This window comes from Saccopteryx bilineata, chromosome 1 (genome assembly GCF_036850765.1).
Source record: "Saccopteryx bilineata isolate mSacBil1 chromosome 1, mSacBil1_pri_phased_curated, whole genome shotgun sequence".
Classification (NCBI taxonomy): domain Eukaryota; kingdom Metazoa; phylum Chordata; class Mammalia; order Chiroptera; family Emballonuridae; genus Saccopteryx; species Saccopteryx bilineata.
This window is the reverse complement of record NC_089490.1, coordinates 22,741,091-22,757,194: the sequence shown is the minus strand read 5'-3', so window position 1 is coordinate 22,757,194 and position 16,104 is coordinate 22,741,091. Positions and strand designations below refer to the sequence as shown.

The following is a 16,104-nucleotide window of genomic DNA, read 5'->3' as shown; positions in this document are numbered from 1 at the left end:
GAAGTGTGAAAATTGAAGAGGAAGCTAGAAAGAGTCTGTTAGAAAGCAGGTCAGGTACACAGGCAGCTTAAAGGGTTTCCTGCCACGGAAAAACTGACCCTTTTTTTTTTTTTTTCAGAGTGATGGCTCTTATCAGTGTTCTCTGCCCTTATTTCACTCTTCATTTCAGCCGGTGTTCCTGTTTTCTTTCATAGAATGTTAACGGAGTGATATAAAAGTCTATTATTAGTGATAAATCAATTTTTCTTTCTCTCTTCACCCGCCTCCCCCCCCCTCCCACCCCCAATCTAAGTCTCGAAGACAAGTCTGGACCAATTTCTCCATCCTGCCTCTGGCAGCAGACTGTAGCAGTTCAGATCCTCACCAAGTCCCGGCTGCTTCAAAGGAAAAATCCTACTTTCTTCAGTTAAGATCATAAGAAATATAGGGGGAGGGGGTCAGCTCTGTTTGGACATAATTACACTTCATCAAAAGAAGCTTTCTTCATCTTCCATGCGTGAAAAGTCTGCAAGCAGTTAACTCTGTCTTTTTTTTTTTTTTAAATATAAAAATTGCTATTTGGGAAACCAGCCAAAACTCAGAAAGCCAATATAGTAAAACAGTGCACACCCTTTGTTTCTCTTTGAAGTTTCTTAAATAAATATGTTGAGGGTTTACAAAGTACACTATCACTTTGCCATAGTTTCTACTCAAATTGATCAGAGAAAAGTTATGCAGCATCTATAGAATACAAAAGCAAGATAAATGAAAACACTAGCTTGAATCTGTAACGTAAAATATAGTACCCAATCTTTTAAATACGAAAATTCATTCCTCTGGTTAAAAACAAAGTAATATTCTCTAAGAGGAATGGTATAATTCAGAGCAGACAGGTAAATCATCATATTCAAATTCTTCTCGATTCTTACTAGGAAAGAGAAGCTTGAATTGGGCTGCCGTTCTGCACCAATAACTGACGGGGGAAGAAAGAATGAGCGCACACACGTACACACTTCACACCTAATCAGTCAAGGAGAGAGGATGTTTCTTTTTCTCTTTTAATGAACGTAAACTAAAACTGATGCAGAGATAACCCCTTCAGTTTTGATTCTACTGTAGGCCCTGAACCTCATTTTATTCCAAACAACCTTTCAGTGACAGTATCTCATTAGCATGCATCATTTTTTTTTTTAAGTTAAAAAGTACAACTTCTTGGCCCTGTTCCTAGAAAGTAAACTAAAACTACTCATCGGAAACAGCCTTACTTGAATTTCCCTTATCAAGTTTTTACAATGGTAATAATTTGACATCTGATCCAAACTAAAGAGTAATTACTGAACATGGTTTAAAAATTGATGCTTCTCATTTCCTAGTTCAAACCTGGGCTGGAGTAATTCCATAGGTCTTTATAATTTATTTCACCTCAATCCTAAAGTGGACGATTTTCTCTCTTATTATGGAAATATTAGGTTCAATAAGTAAATAAATGAATATAATACTTCTCATGAATGACTATTAAAAGTCTCTCTACAGAATAAGTAAATAAAGCCAAAAATTGGTTTCTTTAGAGAGACTTTTTTTTTAAAGATTAGACCCATTTATAAAACAGCCATGAAAACGCTAAAAGGGATTATTTTGTTTTTTATGATCTTTTTTAGGATTCCTAATATTGAAATATGAATCCAGATGGCAGAAGCCCTTAAATAATGTGGAAATATTTCAAGTTCTGATTATTCATCTGTCTAGGCAACTCCACATAGTCATTTTGACATAAGTAACACATTCACTTATTCCAATGAAACACCTTCTGTAAAAAAAAAAAAAAACCCAAAAAGAAAACCAAACAAAAAAAACCACTATGATTTTTAAACAGATTTTTACTAAAAGAATAAATTAACTCATTGAAGTAACACGTTAAGTGAAGTGCGTTATATAAATACTAGCTGTCCTTGCTACCACTTCTAGCAAAACTGATACTATCAGGAAACTGATCAATGTGTTACTTTTTCTTTCCCCTTTGCCACTAAACTTAGTTATTTGGCTCTTCATAATTCATCATTTGAACCCCCAACTATTCTCCTCTCCACCTTATATGATCATAACCAAGGAAATGAGGAACAAGTTCTTCTGAAAACACTGAATATTCAATATGATAAAAACAAATGAAAAAGGCCTGAGTACTCAGGAAAAAAAAAATCAACTCATCTGGATGTATTTAAATCAAACCTTCAGTAATTCTATAGAGTAGGAGAGGGTGCTGACTTGTACACAGACTAGCCTACATGTCATCAGAGGATCCTAATGTGCTTATTCGATTACCAGTATTAAAAGTCAGAGACCTACCTCGTCCGCTCCGGCCCACAAATCTCAGGTCGTTGAACCTTGCTACTTGGTTTTTCATAACAGCAGAGGCATTTCGGAGCTCAGCAGAATAATTCTCATCGTTACCCGCCATGACAGTAACCACAGTCCCATCTGGTACCTCTCCGAGGGCTACCACCTACATAAAACAGGAAACACAGCAGCAATAATGGCACATCAGAAAAGCTTCAAAACTGAAAATATATTCTCACTGTAGATGACGTGTCTTATCAGGACTTATAGTGCTCTAGTTCAGTCATGGCAGACAGGAATGAAGCCTCTACATTATGTTAGGATGCCACTTCAAACAGACCAATGTTTCTGGGTCCACCCATCGCAAAGGTTGGCAGAAGTTTCCTTCATTTGTTGTTGCATTCTTCGCCGAATACATGTACATTTTTATTAAATCCCCATGTGAGGTTGTCCATAGGAATTATGCCACAGAAGGAAGGCTGATGGCCCGCCCATCTGCAGATTGCATCGTACATATTAAGGCACTGCCTGTCTGCAGCCAGGAGCGCCCTGAGGTGTGGTCTCATCCTGATCTCAGGCTAAAGGAGAAAGTCGAGTCAGCTCCGTGGGAGAAGACATTTAGGTGAAAGCCTGCAGTTCCTGACTATATGGGAGCCTAAATACAGCATGGTACCCAAGACTACCTTATTTCATCTCCTTATTCTGGGCTAGATCTGCAGCTTTTAATCATACTGCAAATAATTACTAATGTCCACTCTGCTGTAGGACCCAGTGAAACATACAAAGCCATCAAGAAGCTGTAAGGTGCAGAATAAAGACATGTAACAGGCTGATAATGATCACTGACAAACGAGTGTTATATACAGAAAATACACCTTTAGCCAAACTTCTACCCTGTCTTTGTCCCATCCGCCATCTTGAAATGACACATCTGCCTCCTTAACTTTCAACACAACCTTGGGCAGATAAACTCAGTCAGAAGAACCCAGGATAATCAGTGTTTGAGGCTAATAATCTTCTTCATTGCTCCAAGGCTGGGGATTACACTTTCGACCAGGGTCAGCTAACTTGCAAATGGGTGTCTCTTGTTAACACAGAGCCTGGTTAGGGAATGCTGGTGCAGAGCCATTGCTGTCACATATAAAGCACAATATTCTTAATCCACGACCAAGATCCCGACCCTTGATAATGTCCTTTCTCTCAACTAACTCCCAAGAGCCTCTATTCAGATTACTTCCATCTCTTCCTCATTCAGCGTCCAGATGCCCTTGTGGTGACTAAGCATTGACTCCAGCTAGGTACCCCACTACTCTGACATTCACACCCATATGTGATTGCCCAAACATCCCACTCCTCTTTCTCCTGCTTTTGCTGCTACTCCCTCCTTTGTCAAGATTTCCATCAAGCCAACGTAAGCATTTAATTCCACACTCCCAATACAATTTGGGAAACTGTGATTTCTGAAACTGGGATAAAACAGACACTAAATAACTACACTTTAGGGCTTGTTTCTCCCACCCACAAACCCTAGTCCAATATTCCACTATATGCTCTGCCCCAGCCATGGGGGGGGAGTATTAATAATATTTTAAGCACCCTTACTTTTCTTAGGCTCTTTTTCAATTCCACCCCTCTTTAGCACTTTGTTTAAAATCCTAAAGCTACCCTTAAATTACAGAATCTATTTCCACAGCATTTCACCATACTCAAATGATCCTTATTTCAATGTGCATATATTAATCATGTATCTACTCCTTTTGATATACTAGCCCAAAGTTATGAGACTCACTCCCAGGAGTCCAGATTTTATGAGATTGGACACTACAAGAGAGAAGGGCATTCATCTGTCTCGCTCAGCACCATATGACCAACTCTCAAAACAGTGTCCAGCACAGAGTAAGTGTTTCATAAATATCTTTGAAATAAATAAATGAAAGAGCTAAAAAAAAAAAAATCACATCCACAGCCAATAGTCTGTGATGCTACTGGAAAAACACTAAGAGAGAGAACCAGTTAAAGGTTGGGTCAGCATCCCCCACTAGGAGCACTCTGCCCTTGCTCCAAACTAGCTTTCTGACAACTCTTTCCATTCCAGAGGAGAGGGGATCATGCCATCTTTCCTTTAATCATAGTATACGCTTACGCTATTCAATCTGAGAAGACTCCTAGGTCATGGCTAAATCCCTTGAGAACGTGACTTCTTCCCTGCATACTTGCTCTAGTGCCTCAAGTGGCTACTGACTACATAAGCTGTACTACTGATGGCAAACAATGTGCTTTTCGATTTTTCAAATTCACAATGCCAAAAAATGTGTGCATTTGAAAATACTGAAATAATTGACTAAAAATCTTTGCCAGGATCCATCTGAATGTTTGACATTCTTTACACTCAGCATATTGTGTTTTAACACTTGCTGTGTGGCTTCCTATGTCAAAGTAAATATGGAACCAGTAAGTGGATTAATGAAGGCAGAAAAGCTGTACCGTTTAGAAGAGAGCGAATGCACAGAACTCAAGAGGCTCCACTTTTCCCCACCTCTGCTATAATCTAATACAAGTAACCTCATCTCCAGGAACCATAGTTTTTCAATATAAATTGGAAATAATTTTTTTAAGCCTGTAAAATGGAGAAGAGACTCTGTAAGTATAGAGTGTAATTATAATGATGTACTTTTTGTAAGACAAGGAGGCTAACTTCTCTTCCATGTCTGCTGTGTGGTAAACATAGGCTTTTACTTATAAGCATCCTTAAAGGATTCAATTGAATATGTAATTCTTCACTTCAAGTCCTGAGAAGTCCTCTGTTGCTGTTGAAAGATACAGGATGGCTGCTGATGGGTTTCACTCCAGTCTGGCTAAGTTTCAGAAAAAAAGTAAAGAAATTTGCCCCAATGTGAAGATTTTCAAGAGCTCTGGGACATTATTATTTTACTGCATATTTTTAACATAATGGGGTTTTTTTTTAGTTAGAAGAAAAGGAAAATTGATTCAATATGGGAAAATATGAAAGAAAAGATCCTTAAGAGTGAAATACATAAATCCATTTTACTTTGCTTAAGCAGCATAATAATAACCATATTAAACACTGGTATATCTTACATGTTACATTTAATAACAAAACCAATAGGTGATCACAAATCTGAGTCTTCTCTGAGGCCTAGAACTTGGCCTGAATTAAAAACATGCTAACTGAACTAATATAGTGACAACTTTTCCTGTTATGGCTGAACTCTATTTTAATGGCTAAATATATTGTGAGGGGTTTTTTCATGCTATATATTCTACCAAATCATATTGCCTAATGTTATTCTGAGAAAAAAAAAGGGAGAAGGGAGTACTTGACTTTATATCAATCAGAAGCATAATTATATGTTTGATTTTTTTTTTTTAAAGTAGGTCTCTGAAACTAAAAGTTTCCCTTGGAGATTTTCAACTGTGTTTATCTAAAAGAAAACCAAAAGAATCATGAAATTTTTACACATTTCATCTCTACCAAACCCAAGCAATGGAAAACATTTTAAGGGGCAGAAAGAGAGAGAGAGAGAGAGCAGTCAAAAATCGCCTTTAAACTAGTTAGGAGTAAGCACACATTAAAATTTGTTTCCGCACTGCCCAATACAAAAGTTCTGTTCTGCAAAGAATTAGTTGTGAGGAAACCTTAACAACTACACTTCACTGTATTTTGAAAACGTAAAATCTATAAATTCAAGAAACTTCATGGGAGAGAGAAAAAAATTTTTACATCCTGACATTTCAGAATTGAGCAAGAAGTTTCTTTATTTAGCGCACCTCGCTGTAACTAGCATTTAAATCACATGATACGCAGCTTGTATAAAATAAAGGATATTTAACTCTAGAAATGCTACTGAAATTCTGTATGAGACTCCTTGTGATTAAATCTGTGAATTACTCTGAAAAAGGGACATTGGAGGATTAGCTCAGACCCTTAAAATTGTTTTTGTGGTCTTACTATACGGAAATAAAAATTGCCCATTACATTTCCATGAACAGAAGTCCAGTCTTAACTAATCAATTACACTTACAGACCAATATCATTTGGCACATTGTACTTGCAGGAAAATTGAAATATAATAATTTTTCAAGATAGAATCTGATCAAATCTTTCTTGGAAATAAAAAGAGAGGTAAAGAAGTAACTGCAATAAGAAAAAATTTTAATCCTATGATAGTAAAAGATAACTTTAAATAAACTAACAAAAACACTCACAAATATTATAGTTAATTTTTCAAGTTTAACCTACAATTTAGGAACAGGCAATTGAATTGTAGAGAAGAAAGTAAATATAAAGTATCATTTCATAAATTTTAAAACATATGTCAAAAAGAAAATTGATGGAAATTATTTCAATTTAAGCCAGGAATTTATGGGCCATGTTTCAAGCTGGTTTAGATCATCTAACAATGGATATTCTGAAATTTTTTTGAAAGGATACTAACAGCAATGACAAAGGAAAAAAATAACAAAATATTTCACTTCTTTGTCAAATATGTTTTCTAAAAGATTTTTAATATTTGTTTTTTATCTAAAAGTTTTCATTTCAATCACCTTAGTAATAAATTTTATACATTCGATCCTAACATTTTTAACTTGAAACAATTTTATTGTATTTAAAGGTGTAACAAAAAATGTGTCTGTCTCTACACAACTTGATTTCTACTACGATTTACATAATTTTGCATAACAATCCACAGCAGGCTTTATAAGGTTTTAACAGGTTTAATAACTTCTTTCCTTTTGTTTAGGTGCAATTACATTTAAAAAGACACAGACATAAAATCTGATATTAAGTATGTAGGAAAATACAACTCACTGGTGTCAAATATTTATTAATTGCACACTTGTTTCTGAAAATAGGCCAATGACATCAAAAAATTTTTATATAGAAATCACTCCATCATTTTGAAACTCTACGTATGACAAATACTGAAAGCTGTCATTGAACATACAGAATGAACTATGAGTAATAGATCATATATCTAAAAATGTGTTTTAACATTGCCAGAAAAACATATGATACTGGTAAATATATAGTTCACTGTTCTCTAACTTAAAACAGCACATAGCCTTGTGTTACTTTTAGTTTTAAAATATACATCTGGACTTAAAATTTCTGCATAGTGTTTCAGCTTGAAGCTATTTAAAGCAACTGAGTTATGAACCCCGAACACCAGGCTTCATGGTGGAAATGCTGACAGACCCCTAACTACAAGGGTGCTACTGGATGCAGAGTTGACATACTCTATCACCATTTCTATCTGACCATTAACTAATGAGACGAATTTGCAAATTATTTTTTTGTCACTAGAATTTCAAGGACAGAAAGGCCTGGGATCTTCTAATAGTATGACTTAACTATTTTAAGCTTTCAGTGAGATACACCTGAAAGAAATGTTAAAAATATTTATTTCCATTTCCTTGACACCTGGGACTGAACATTTCAAAACTGCAGAACTTTGTTAAAAATACAATGCTAATAAACAACTTTACATATTTTAAAGTATACTGGTTGTTTCTGCATTTTTACAAATTGAGTATAAACAAATTAAGTATCCTTGTAAAATCCCCAAATGAGATCAGAGGAACAACACTAACACACCATTTATGGCTTAATACAATACATTGTCAATATCATTCTGAAGCACTATTTTAAATTAACATATCACAGTCCATTGAATTCATTTCTGATACTCTACAGTGGCAAGTTCAGTATTACAGACATAAAATATAGGCTCAATAAATACTGTATTGATTTTAATAACAGATTTCTCAACAATTCGGTCTCTGTGGGTTTTTTTAATATTATCTGCCTGTATGTTATCTACCCCATAACACTATAATTTACTTGGTACCTGGCTCTATCATAAGCCAAATTCTTCTCACCACTTTTAAAACTGAGACTTCTTTCTATTATTTCTCCATTTCAGATGTATTTGACTTTATTGAAAGTGTAGAAAGCCTACTGCTATCAGGTTCATAACTCAAAAGTAAGGTAAGAAGAGTTTGTTGTTACTAATATTCAGATGAAAATAAAAATTGTTGTCTATATTTTGAAGTTCCAAACAGCTACAAATTCTTTGTAGCAGAGACAAAACCTCTATATTAAGTGGATCTCAGCTATCACCTGCCATTTGAGTTTTGTTAAACACAGGTATGGTGGTGGGCAAACACTGAGAGTTCATGTTTTAGGTTAACTCAATTTCCTTTTCGATTAATATAAGAACTAAATATGTACTTCAGTATGGCCATGTATTATCTATAGCATTGTTTGCTGGTTACAAGTAAAAACATTCTGTAATTAACAATAAGTATGATTAATGGCAAAGAAAGCAATTTCTTTTCAAAATAATTTCAAAAGGGCAGTGGTGCAAAAATCTAAAGACAAGCAAAATCTGAGTTAGGCCAAACTAAATTTCATTCTATCTGTATGCCAAAAACATCCTTTCTATCCAAAATACAAATGCTTAAAATCAACTCAGCGCCACAAATGTATAAGAATAGTTCAAAACAGTTATACCTTAAACTTGTTTAGCAGAACAGAAGGCACACCATCAAACATCTAAATGCTATCTCTAATGTAGACACTTCTTAATTTTTCACATATCCTGACTTGTGGCATTGTATAAACAAAATATATTATTTGTGTTTGCTGTTTTCATATGGGTTTTTTGTTTGTGTTTGGGATTTTTAGGGGGTGGAAATAAATGCCCACCCTCACACAGGGCTAGTAGAAAACTCTGGGCCTTTGGAGATATCTCCTGTACAGAAACTTTAATTTCTGCAATATTCTGAGTTTTTCATGTTTCAAGAATTAAACTTACAAAATGGGTAGTTTATAAAAGGAGAAATGGGACGGTTAAAAAAAAAAATTCTTGAGCCAAGTGCAAAAATGAAACTTGCCTCAGAACGCAACATCCCCTTCCCATAACAATTCATTCTGATTTGTTCTGATATAAGACCCAGCGAGATAACCAGCTCTAACTTGACCTGGACTCCTCTTTCTTTCCACCCCACCCACACATGGAATCTGAATTGATGCGGGGGGTGGGGCGGGGAGATGGGGGCTCAGCCCCTGGAAACTGCCGGCGGCCTGCGGGAGTGTGGCCCCAGGGTCCACGGTGGAGAACTTGGCACGATTCCTCCCTCTTTACCCCTTACCCCAGGGCCTTGCTAGCCTGCTCCCCACGGATCCCAGAACCCAGGGGTCTCAGGCCAGACAGGGCCGGAAGCGGCTTTCTGAGTCTCTTCTCCCCGTCTGGCCACCGCCCCCTCCATCCCGGCGTCTGGTCCCGCGAGTGAGGACTGCCCGGGAACCGGCTTCCCTTCAACCTAGCTCAGCCCCGGGGGCCCCGCGTCTCCCCCTGGCGAGGGCTGCCAGGCCAATCCGAGTCTCACGATGGACACCATCGGGCTGCCCGACGCCAAGGACCCTACACCCTCAACCTGCCGAGCCACTGCCCCGACTCCCGCGGCGGACACCCGCCCTCTAAGTAACGGGCCGGCGGGGCGCAGGAGGCCGCGGAGGGCGCTGCCAAACCCCGGGTCACTCCCTCCGCACCCAGGCCCCAGCCTGGGGCTCCCGCGACCTTACAGAAACACAAGGGACCTTTGGGGTCTAAGTCCTATAGAAGTAATAATAAGACAAATCCACAAAAATTCACCTCAGATTTCAAGGCGAGCGAACCGAAGACATGGCACAGGGTTCCCAAGCCCCCGCCAGGCTAGGCGAGGCGGAGAGCTCACTCCCGGCGGGAAGAGGTAGCCCGAGCCCCCGCCCCCTCAGCTGGCCCGCGCCTCCCGCACTCAGGGTCCAGCGCCGGCGATTCCCGGCTCCCCCGCCTCCAGGCGCGCCGCGACCCCGGCGGCCCCGCCTTCCTCCCGGTAACGGGAACTGGCGCGATCTGCGAGCCGAGCTACTACCCCCGGCCTGTCTCCCCCTCACTCGCTCCCCGAGTCCCGCGGTTTGCCTGAGACCCTCCCGGGCACGGCTAATGCGGCCCACGCGCCGCAGCTGGAGCCCCGCCCCGGGTGCGATCCCAGCGCCGTCACCCCACGAACACCCGTGCCCGAGCCCGGGATGGGCCGGGGCCGCGGAGGCTCCAGCGGGTCAGAGCTGGGGGCTCCGGGACGAGCGGAGGGGCGCTCCGCGGGAAGAGGAGTGGGTAGGAGCGCAAGGAATCCCGGGGCGGGCAGCGCGGGCAGCCCGCGGTGCGGGGCCCGCAGGGATGCCTCGGGGGCAGGACGCGGGAGTCCGGGGGTGAAAATGCCGGGGATCTTCACCCCTAGAGAATAGGGTGGCGGCGACGCAAAGAGTGGGCACCTGGAGGCTCCTGGGGGAGGGGAGACGGCTCCGAGGAGTGGGTTAGAACTAGGGCCCCGAGGCTTGAGGGGTGATGAACAGATGAAAGGGACAAGGACTGCGGTGGTGTCTGCGGGCACAGGTGGGAGAGGGGAGGGTCTGCGCGGGGTCACTGCGCCCAAGCCCGCCAGGAAATCGGAAAGAAGAGGGCCACCTGGGGGTCCCTCGGGTCAGAGCCTCCGAGGTAGGAGGCCTTGGACGCCGTCCGGACTCTGGCCCCCGCGGTCAAGGAGACGCTCGCGGGCAGGTCCCGCGGCGCCCGGCCGGGGGCGGGGGGCGGCCGCAGCTTTTTACCTTGAAGGCCACGGGCAGGGTCTTGTTGCAACGCCAGTGCGAGGGCAGCACGGAGCACAAGAAGTTAGGGCTGTCGGTGCGGACGAGCTCGGCCGGGTGGTCGGCTATGATCTCCACCATGGTGCGGTTGTCGTGCGGCGGCCGCAACCGGGGCACGGCGGCCGCTGCTGCCGCCGCCGCCGCCGCCGCCGCTGCCGCCGCCGCCTCCTGCTGCTGCTGTTGCTGCTGCTGCTGCTGCTGTTGCTGCTGCTGCTGTTGCTGCTGCTGTTGCTGCTGCGCAGCCACCACCGGGCTCACGTCGCTCATCTTGCCGGGCTGCAGGCTGCTGGAGGGGGGGCTGAAGCGCCGGCTGGTGCTCGGATCTACGGGAATACGCATCACAACAGCCACAAGTTAGCGAAGTGGCCGGGGGAGGGGGAGGAGGGTGGAAATGAGGGGCGAGGAGGAGGAAATTGGGGGGGTGGGGAGTGGAGGCGAGACGAGGGAAAGGGGATGGAGGTGATGGGGTTGAGGAGGTGAGAAATCAAGTTCGATGAAGACGACTGCCGGGCCGAATAGGACGGGGGCCAGCGGTGTCGATGCGGGGAAGTCGGGTTGGCGCGTGGGGAGACCCGGGAGGCGCAGATCTTTGCTGGAGTCTTTGGAACACCCTGGGTGGCAGCTGCGAACGGGTGCGGGGATGTGTTTGTCCCTGGGAGACTCGGGGCAGGGTGGGGGCCGCTTCAATTTGCAGCTTAGAGTGTTGTCCCTTGGGGCACCGCGTCCCGGGTGCGCTGGCGCCCCCTCCCAGTTCGAGTCCAGCGGTGGAGCCTGGTGGGTTCAGTTCAGCCCCGGGGCCGGCATAGCCGCGCGCTGCCCGCCGCCGCCGCACTGCACCGCGCGCAGCTCCCCAGCTGCAGGCGTTCGCGCCGCCGCCGGCCGGCTCAGGCTGCTGCCACCGCCTCCTCCGCGCGGCCGCCTCTCCCCCCGCGGCGGCTGCACGCTCAGATTCCTCCCGCGGCGGCTGCCAGCCTGGCTCCCCGGCTCCGCTCCTTCCTCTCCCTTCTCTTCTCGCCCTCTCACCGCCACCTCCTTGCATCCACTCCCTCCTGCTACTTGCAGAGCTCCCCTGACCCTCGCGCTTCGGGGTGCCAGGAGGTAAGTCTCGGACGGCGGATCTCCGGGCAACCGATCTTGAGCATTCGAATCGTAGCCGCTGCCGCCGCCCGCCGGCCGCGAGAAGGAGCCGGGTGGACGCCGCGCGCAACTTCCGAAGCCGGGAGGCGGCCCCGGTCTAGGGGGAATCTCTTCTGGTCGCGTCCTCTTGCTTCTCCCCGCCTCCCCCCCAGGGCAAGGAACCCCCTCTTGGTCGGACGAGGTTGAAGCTGAGACGCCAGAGAGCCGCCGGCTGATCTGACTGTCGATATTTTTCGTTGTAACTTCAGGAGAGGAGGAAGGAAAATTCTTGAGTGTCTGTGCTGACTTCTCAGCACTCTTCACCCTTCCCCCACCCTACCCCCCCCCCACACCTCTGCCGGAGTGGCTCCCGGGGGAAAAAAAGATTTTGCAGGGTTTGGGTGTTTTTTTGTCTTAAGCGACACAAAAAATGAGGGGGGGCATGCATCAAAATAGTTTTTAGAAACTCAAGTGGGGTGGCTGGACAGTTTTTTCCTTACATATTCAAACTTGTTGTTCCTAGAGAACAAGCATAAGTTTTTTTTTAAGGACTGGAAAACTGTCTTCTTGGTGATTAAAATAAGTTGCAAAACGCTTGCTGGAGAGACACGCCCAGCAGTTTTCCATCAATTTCAATCTGTTATTAAGTCTATTTTGCATCTAAAACTAAATCTAATGTCTTAACTTTCTTTCCCACATTCCTGGGGGGGGGGGAAGTAAAAAAATACAAAATAAAATATTCAAAATACTTCGATGGCTATTTATTTATGTATTTATTTCCCACTGTGGGTTTAAAAAGCGACTTTGGATCCCCCAAAAAGTTGTGGTCGAGAGGATGGAGAAGCGCGGGGGGGAAAAGCAGCAGTTTTACCTAAAATGTGGTTTTTGGAGGCTGGGATTTCTAATGATTAGGTTTTTGTGGTTTATATAGACACGACTCTGGCTGAGGCGATCATTACGCTGATGAGAGTCAGAAGCACGTGGTTGTCTCCAACCAGCCTCAAACTCTGAGCCTTCAAAACAAATAAAACAATGTGCGGCGCCCGCAGAAGCCGGGAAATCCGCTTGAGGCTATGGCACCCCTAAGAGGGGCACGGGGCTCGTTCCCCTCCACTGTCAAACTACTGAAACCTTCCAAAGCTTGACTACGTGTTTCTAAAAAGAATCATCAGTTGTCAGTTTCAGCGATCCTCAAGAGTGTAGCTGACACAGTATTAAGGGGTTTTATAATTGAATTAAAAATGAGAATGCCTCCATCTCGGAGTATTAAGGAAGGAAGATAGCTGCGTTATCGCTCATATTCTCCCGACTTATTTAAAACAATTGACCTCCCATTCATCGGTGTTTTTATGGTCCGGCGCAAACGCCTCTCTGACCCTCGTGGCGACCTGCCGCGACCCTCCGTCCAGTTAAAGCACTGCAGCGGCTCGCAGAGCGGACGCTGGGGTTCGCGCCTCTGAGGGGCCAGAAAGAGCCTCGAGAGTGTGGGGACCCGGTGCCAGTCACGGATTCTGGAGCCCCTTCCAAGCGCAAGATGAACTTGGAGGGCTGTGGATGACTTGGACATCAGGATTGCCCTCTACAAAAAGATGCGCCCGCGATAGAGGGGCTATCAGCCACCCGAGTGGTGGCTGAGCATGCACCCTGGAGGGGGTGACGATGGGGTTCAGGGGACACTGCTCTGTCCTCCTCTTTGGGGATTTATTTTTACATTCTCCACTCACATCTCCACGCCTACCTCGTCCGTCTTTCCCTTTCCCACTTTTTTTCTCCACGTTCCCGCCTTTCCCCAAAATACCCCCACAGACGCGAGCCTTCGTGCCGGATCCCTCCAGCTTCCTTGGCCTTCCCACGGCCGCCTGCCACCCTCTTGACTTCGAGAAGCATTCTGCACCAGCCACTGTGATACCCCCGCCCCAAAACCTACTCCTTGCCCGCCTCCTGCAGGGGTGTGAGAACCCACTTATCCAGACGAACCTGATGCGCCACAAGAAATTTAGCGGTCTCCTGCGCGTGCTACTTTTAATTATCTTTTCCGTCACAGGGGAGAGCTCTAACCCCGGGCACCACGGCGCCGCCTGCGCTCACCAGGGCACAGGCTTCCCCGGCCCGCGGGCAGCGGATCTGGGAAGGGAAACCAGGCTTACCCCTCAAAGCAACAATAAAGGTGAGGCTGCACGCATTACTCCCCTACCATACACCTTCTAATAAGACCCCAGACACTCACTTTCGGACATCTACACACTGACACGCCTGAATACACATACACAACTCGCACATAAGCATTTTCATTATTATTATTATTTTGCCTTTCAGCTGGGACGCTTTATTTTGGGCACGCTGTACCACTGTCGAACAAAGATCTCTGACTTGTTCTGTTTTCTTTTTAAAGGTGTGGTGGCGGCAAAGAGGGGAGAAGTTACACGAAGTGGATTATTTCTGTAGTCAAAGGGAGATGGAAATACAGTAGCTACCATAGTACGTAATCTGCCACCTTATCTGGTTGTCCTTATCTCAGGAAGTCCACAGATCACGGAACGCCCAGTAAATTTGAAGACGCTAAGCAATAGTCAATATTTCACACACGGGCAACCAGACGAGGCTTTATTGAACGAGATGGGCACTTCGAATTCAGTAATCATCTTGGAGACTTAACCTCTCTCTTTCTCAATCTGTTTTGTCCTTTCTTTGTTTTACTTCGTGGAGAGCAAAATATGCAGGCCTCAGTGGTTGAGTACCTTGACTGGGGAAAAATTTTCAGGGCAATTTAATCAATGGTGAATTATTTATTTTAATTAATCATATCTGGTAATTCAGCTTTAAATTTTGCTTGGGCCCTCCCTCTATTTCACATTTCAGTGGAACTAATATAAGCAGCTCTTGGAAGTTACTAGTCTTGGATCTCTTAAAATATCCTACAGTTATTTATAATGTGGAAATGAAATTTTCCACCAAATACCCTAACAACATTTCAGGTATCTGGCACAGCAGATCTGCAGTCTCCTTTCAGAATATCCTCTTGCCGAACATTCACACTTCCGACAGGAACTGACTGAGCCTGGAACTGATGATGTCTTGGCTCAGAGCATTATACTTAAGGAAGAAAACATTTTTACAGACCCCTAAACCAAACCTCTCCTGGTAGGCACATAGGAAAACCTTGAAACTTTACATCTGTGTATTTTGTGCTATAGTTTGCATGATCTCACTCAGGTTTAGATTTTCTTCACCCCAAAGTATTTGGAACAAATCAACCACTAGATTCCTCTTCAGAAATATTTATCTTTTCTGTTATATGTTATGGTATAAAAAAAGAACATACTTCTTTTTTTCTGTAAATGTGGCGACTCTAGAAAATACGAGCATAATTTCCCCCTTCCTGTTCTTTAACACTTAATATAATTGTTTAGTAAAATGGTATGTGAAATGACCAAGTTATTTATCTAGTCAAAGAACCGAATCTCTAAACTGGAACCAAAACCCATGTTTCTTTCATTCGGGTTTTTGTCTTCGAACTCCTATACATTATTTTACATATACTTTTTCTTGATGAAAAGTGAAAAAAAAAGTCAGTAAAATCTTTAAATCGTTTTCAGTGGACCAGCTAATAAACTAGATAGACTTTCAGATGTTGAATGGAAGATCATGGACATATTGATGATTCCCTGTTTTCAGGTATCATATAGGAAACCTTTATAAACAGAACTATCTTTAGAGAGTTTTGCTTTAGACAGTGATTAAGAATACCTAGCCCGGCCCTGGCCGGTTGGCTCAGCGGTAGAGCGTCGGCCTGGCGTGCGGGGCACCAGGGTTCGATTCCCGGCCAGGGCATGTAGGAGAAGCGCCCATTTGCTTCTCCACCCCCACCCCCTCCTTCCTCTCTGTCTCTCTCTTCCCCTTCTGCTGCCAAGGCTCCATTGGAGCAAAGATGGCCCAGGCGCTGGGGATGGCTCCTTGGCCTCTGC

At 44.1% G+C, this 16,104-nt stretch overlaps 1 protein-coding gene across 3 annotated transcripts in view; it reads right to left on the bottom strand.

The window, feature by feature from the left end:
* The window catches only part of RUNX2 (RUNX family transcription factor 2), a 135,793-nt gene extending 124,393 nt beyond the window's left edge, over nucleotides 1-11,400 (bottom strand). For all 3 annotated transcript variants that reach the window (XM_066251654.1, XM_066251661.1, XM_066251670.1), the window contains exons 1-2: nucleotides 10,985-11,400; nucleotides 2,323-2,479 (exon numbers count right to left, since the gene is read on the bottom strand). In XM_066251654.1, coding sequence (XP_066107751.1) covers nucleotides 2,323-2,479; nucleotides 10,985-11,362 — 535 coding nt within the window. In that variant the 5' untranslated portion in view covers nucleotides 11,363-11,400. The remainder of the gene's footprint in view (nucleotides 1-2,322; nucleotides 2,480-10,984) is intronic.
* Between the last annotated feature and the right edge of the window lie 4,704 nt (nucleotides 11,401-16,104).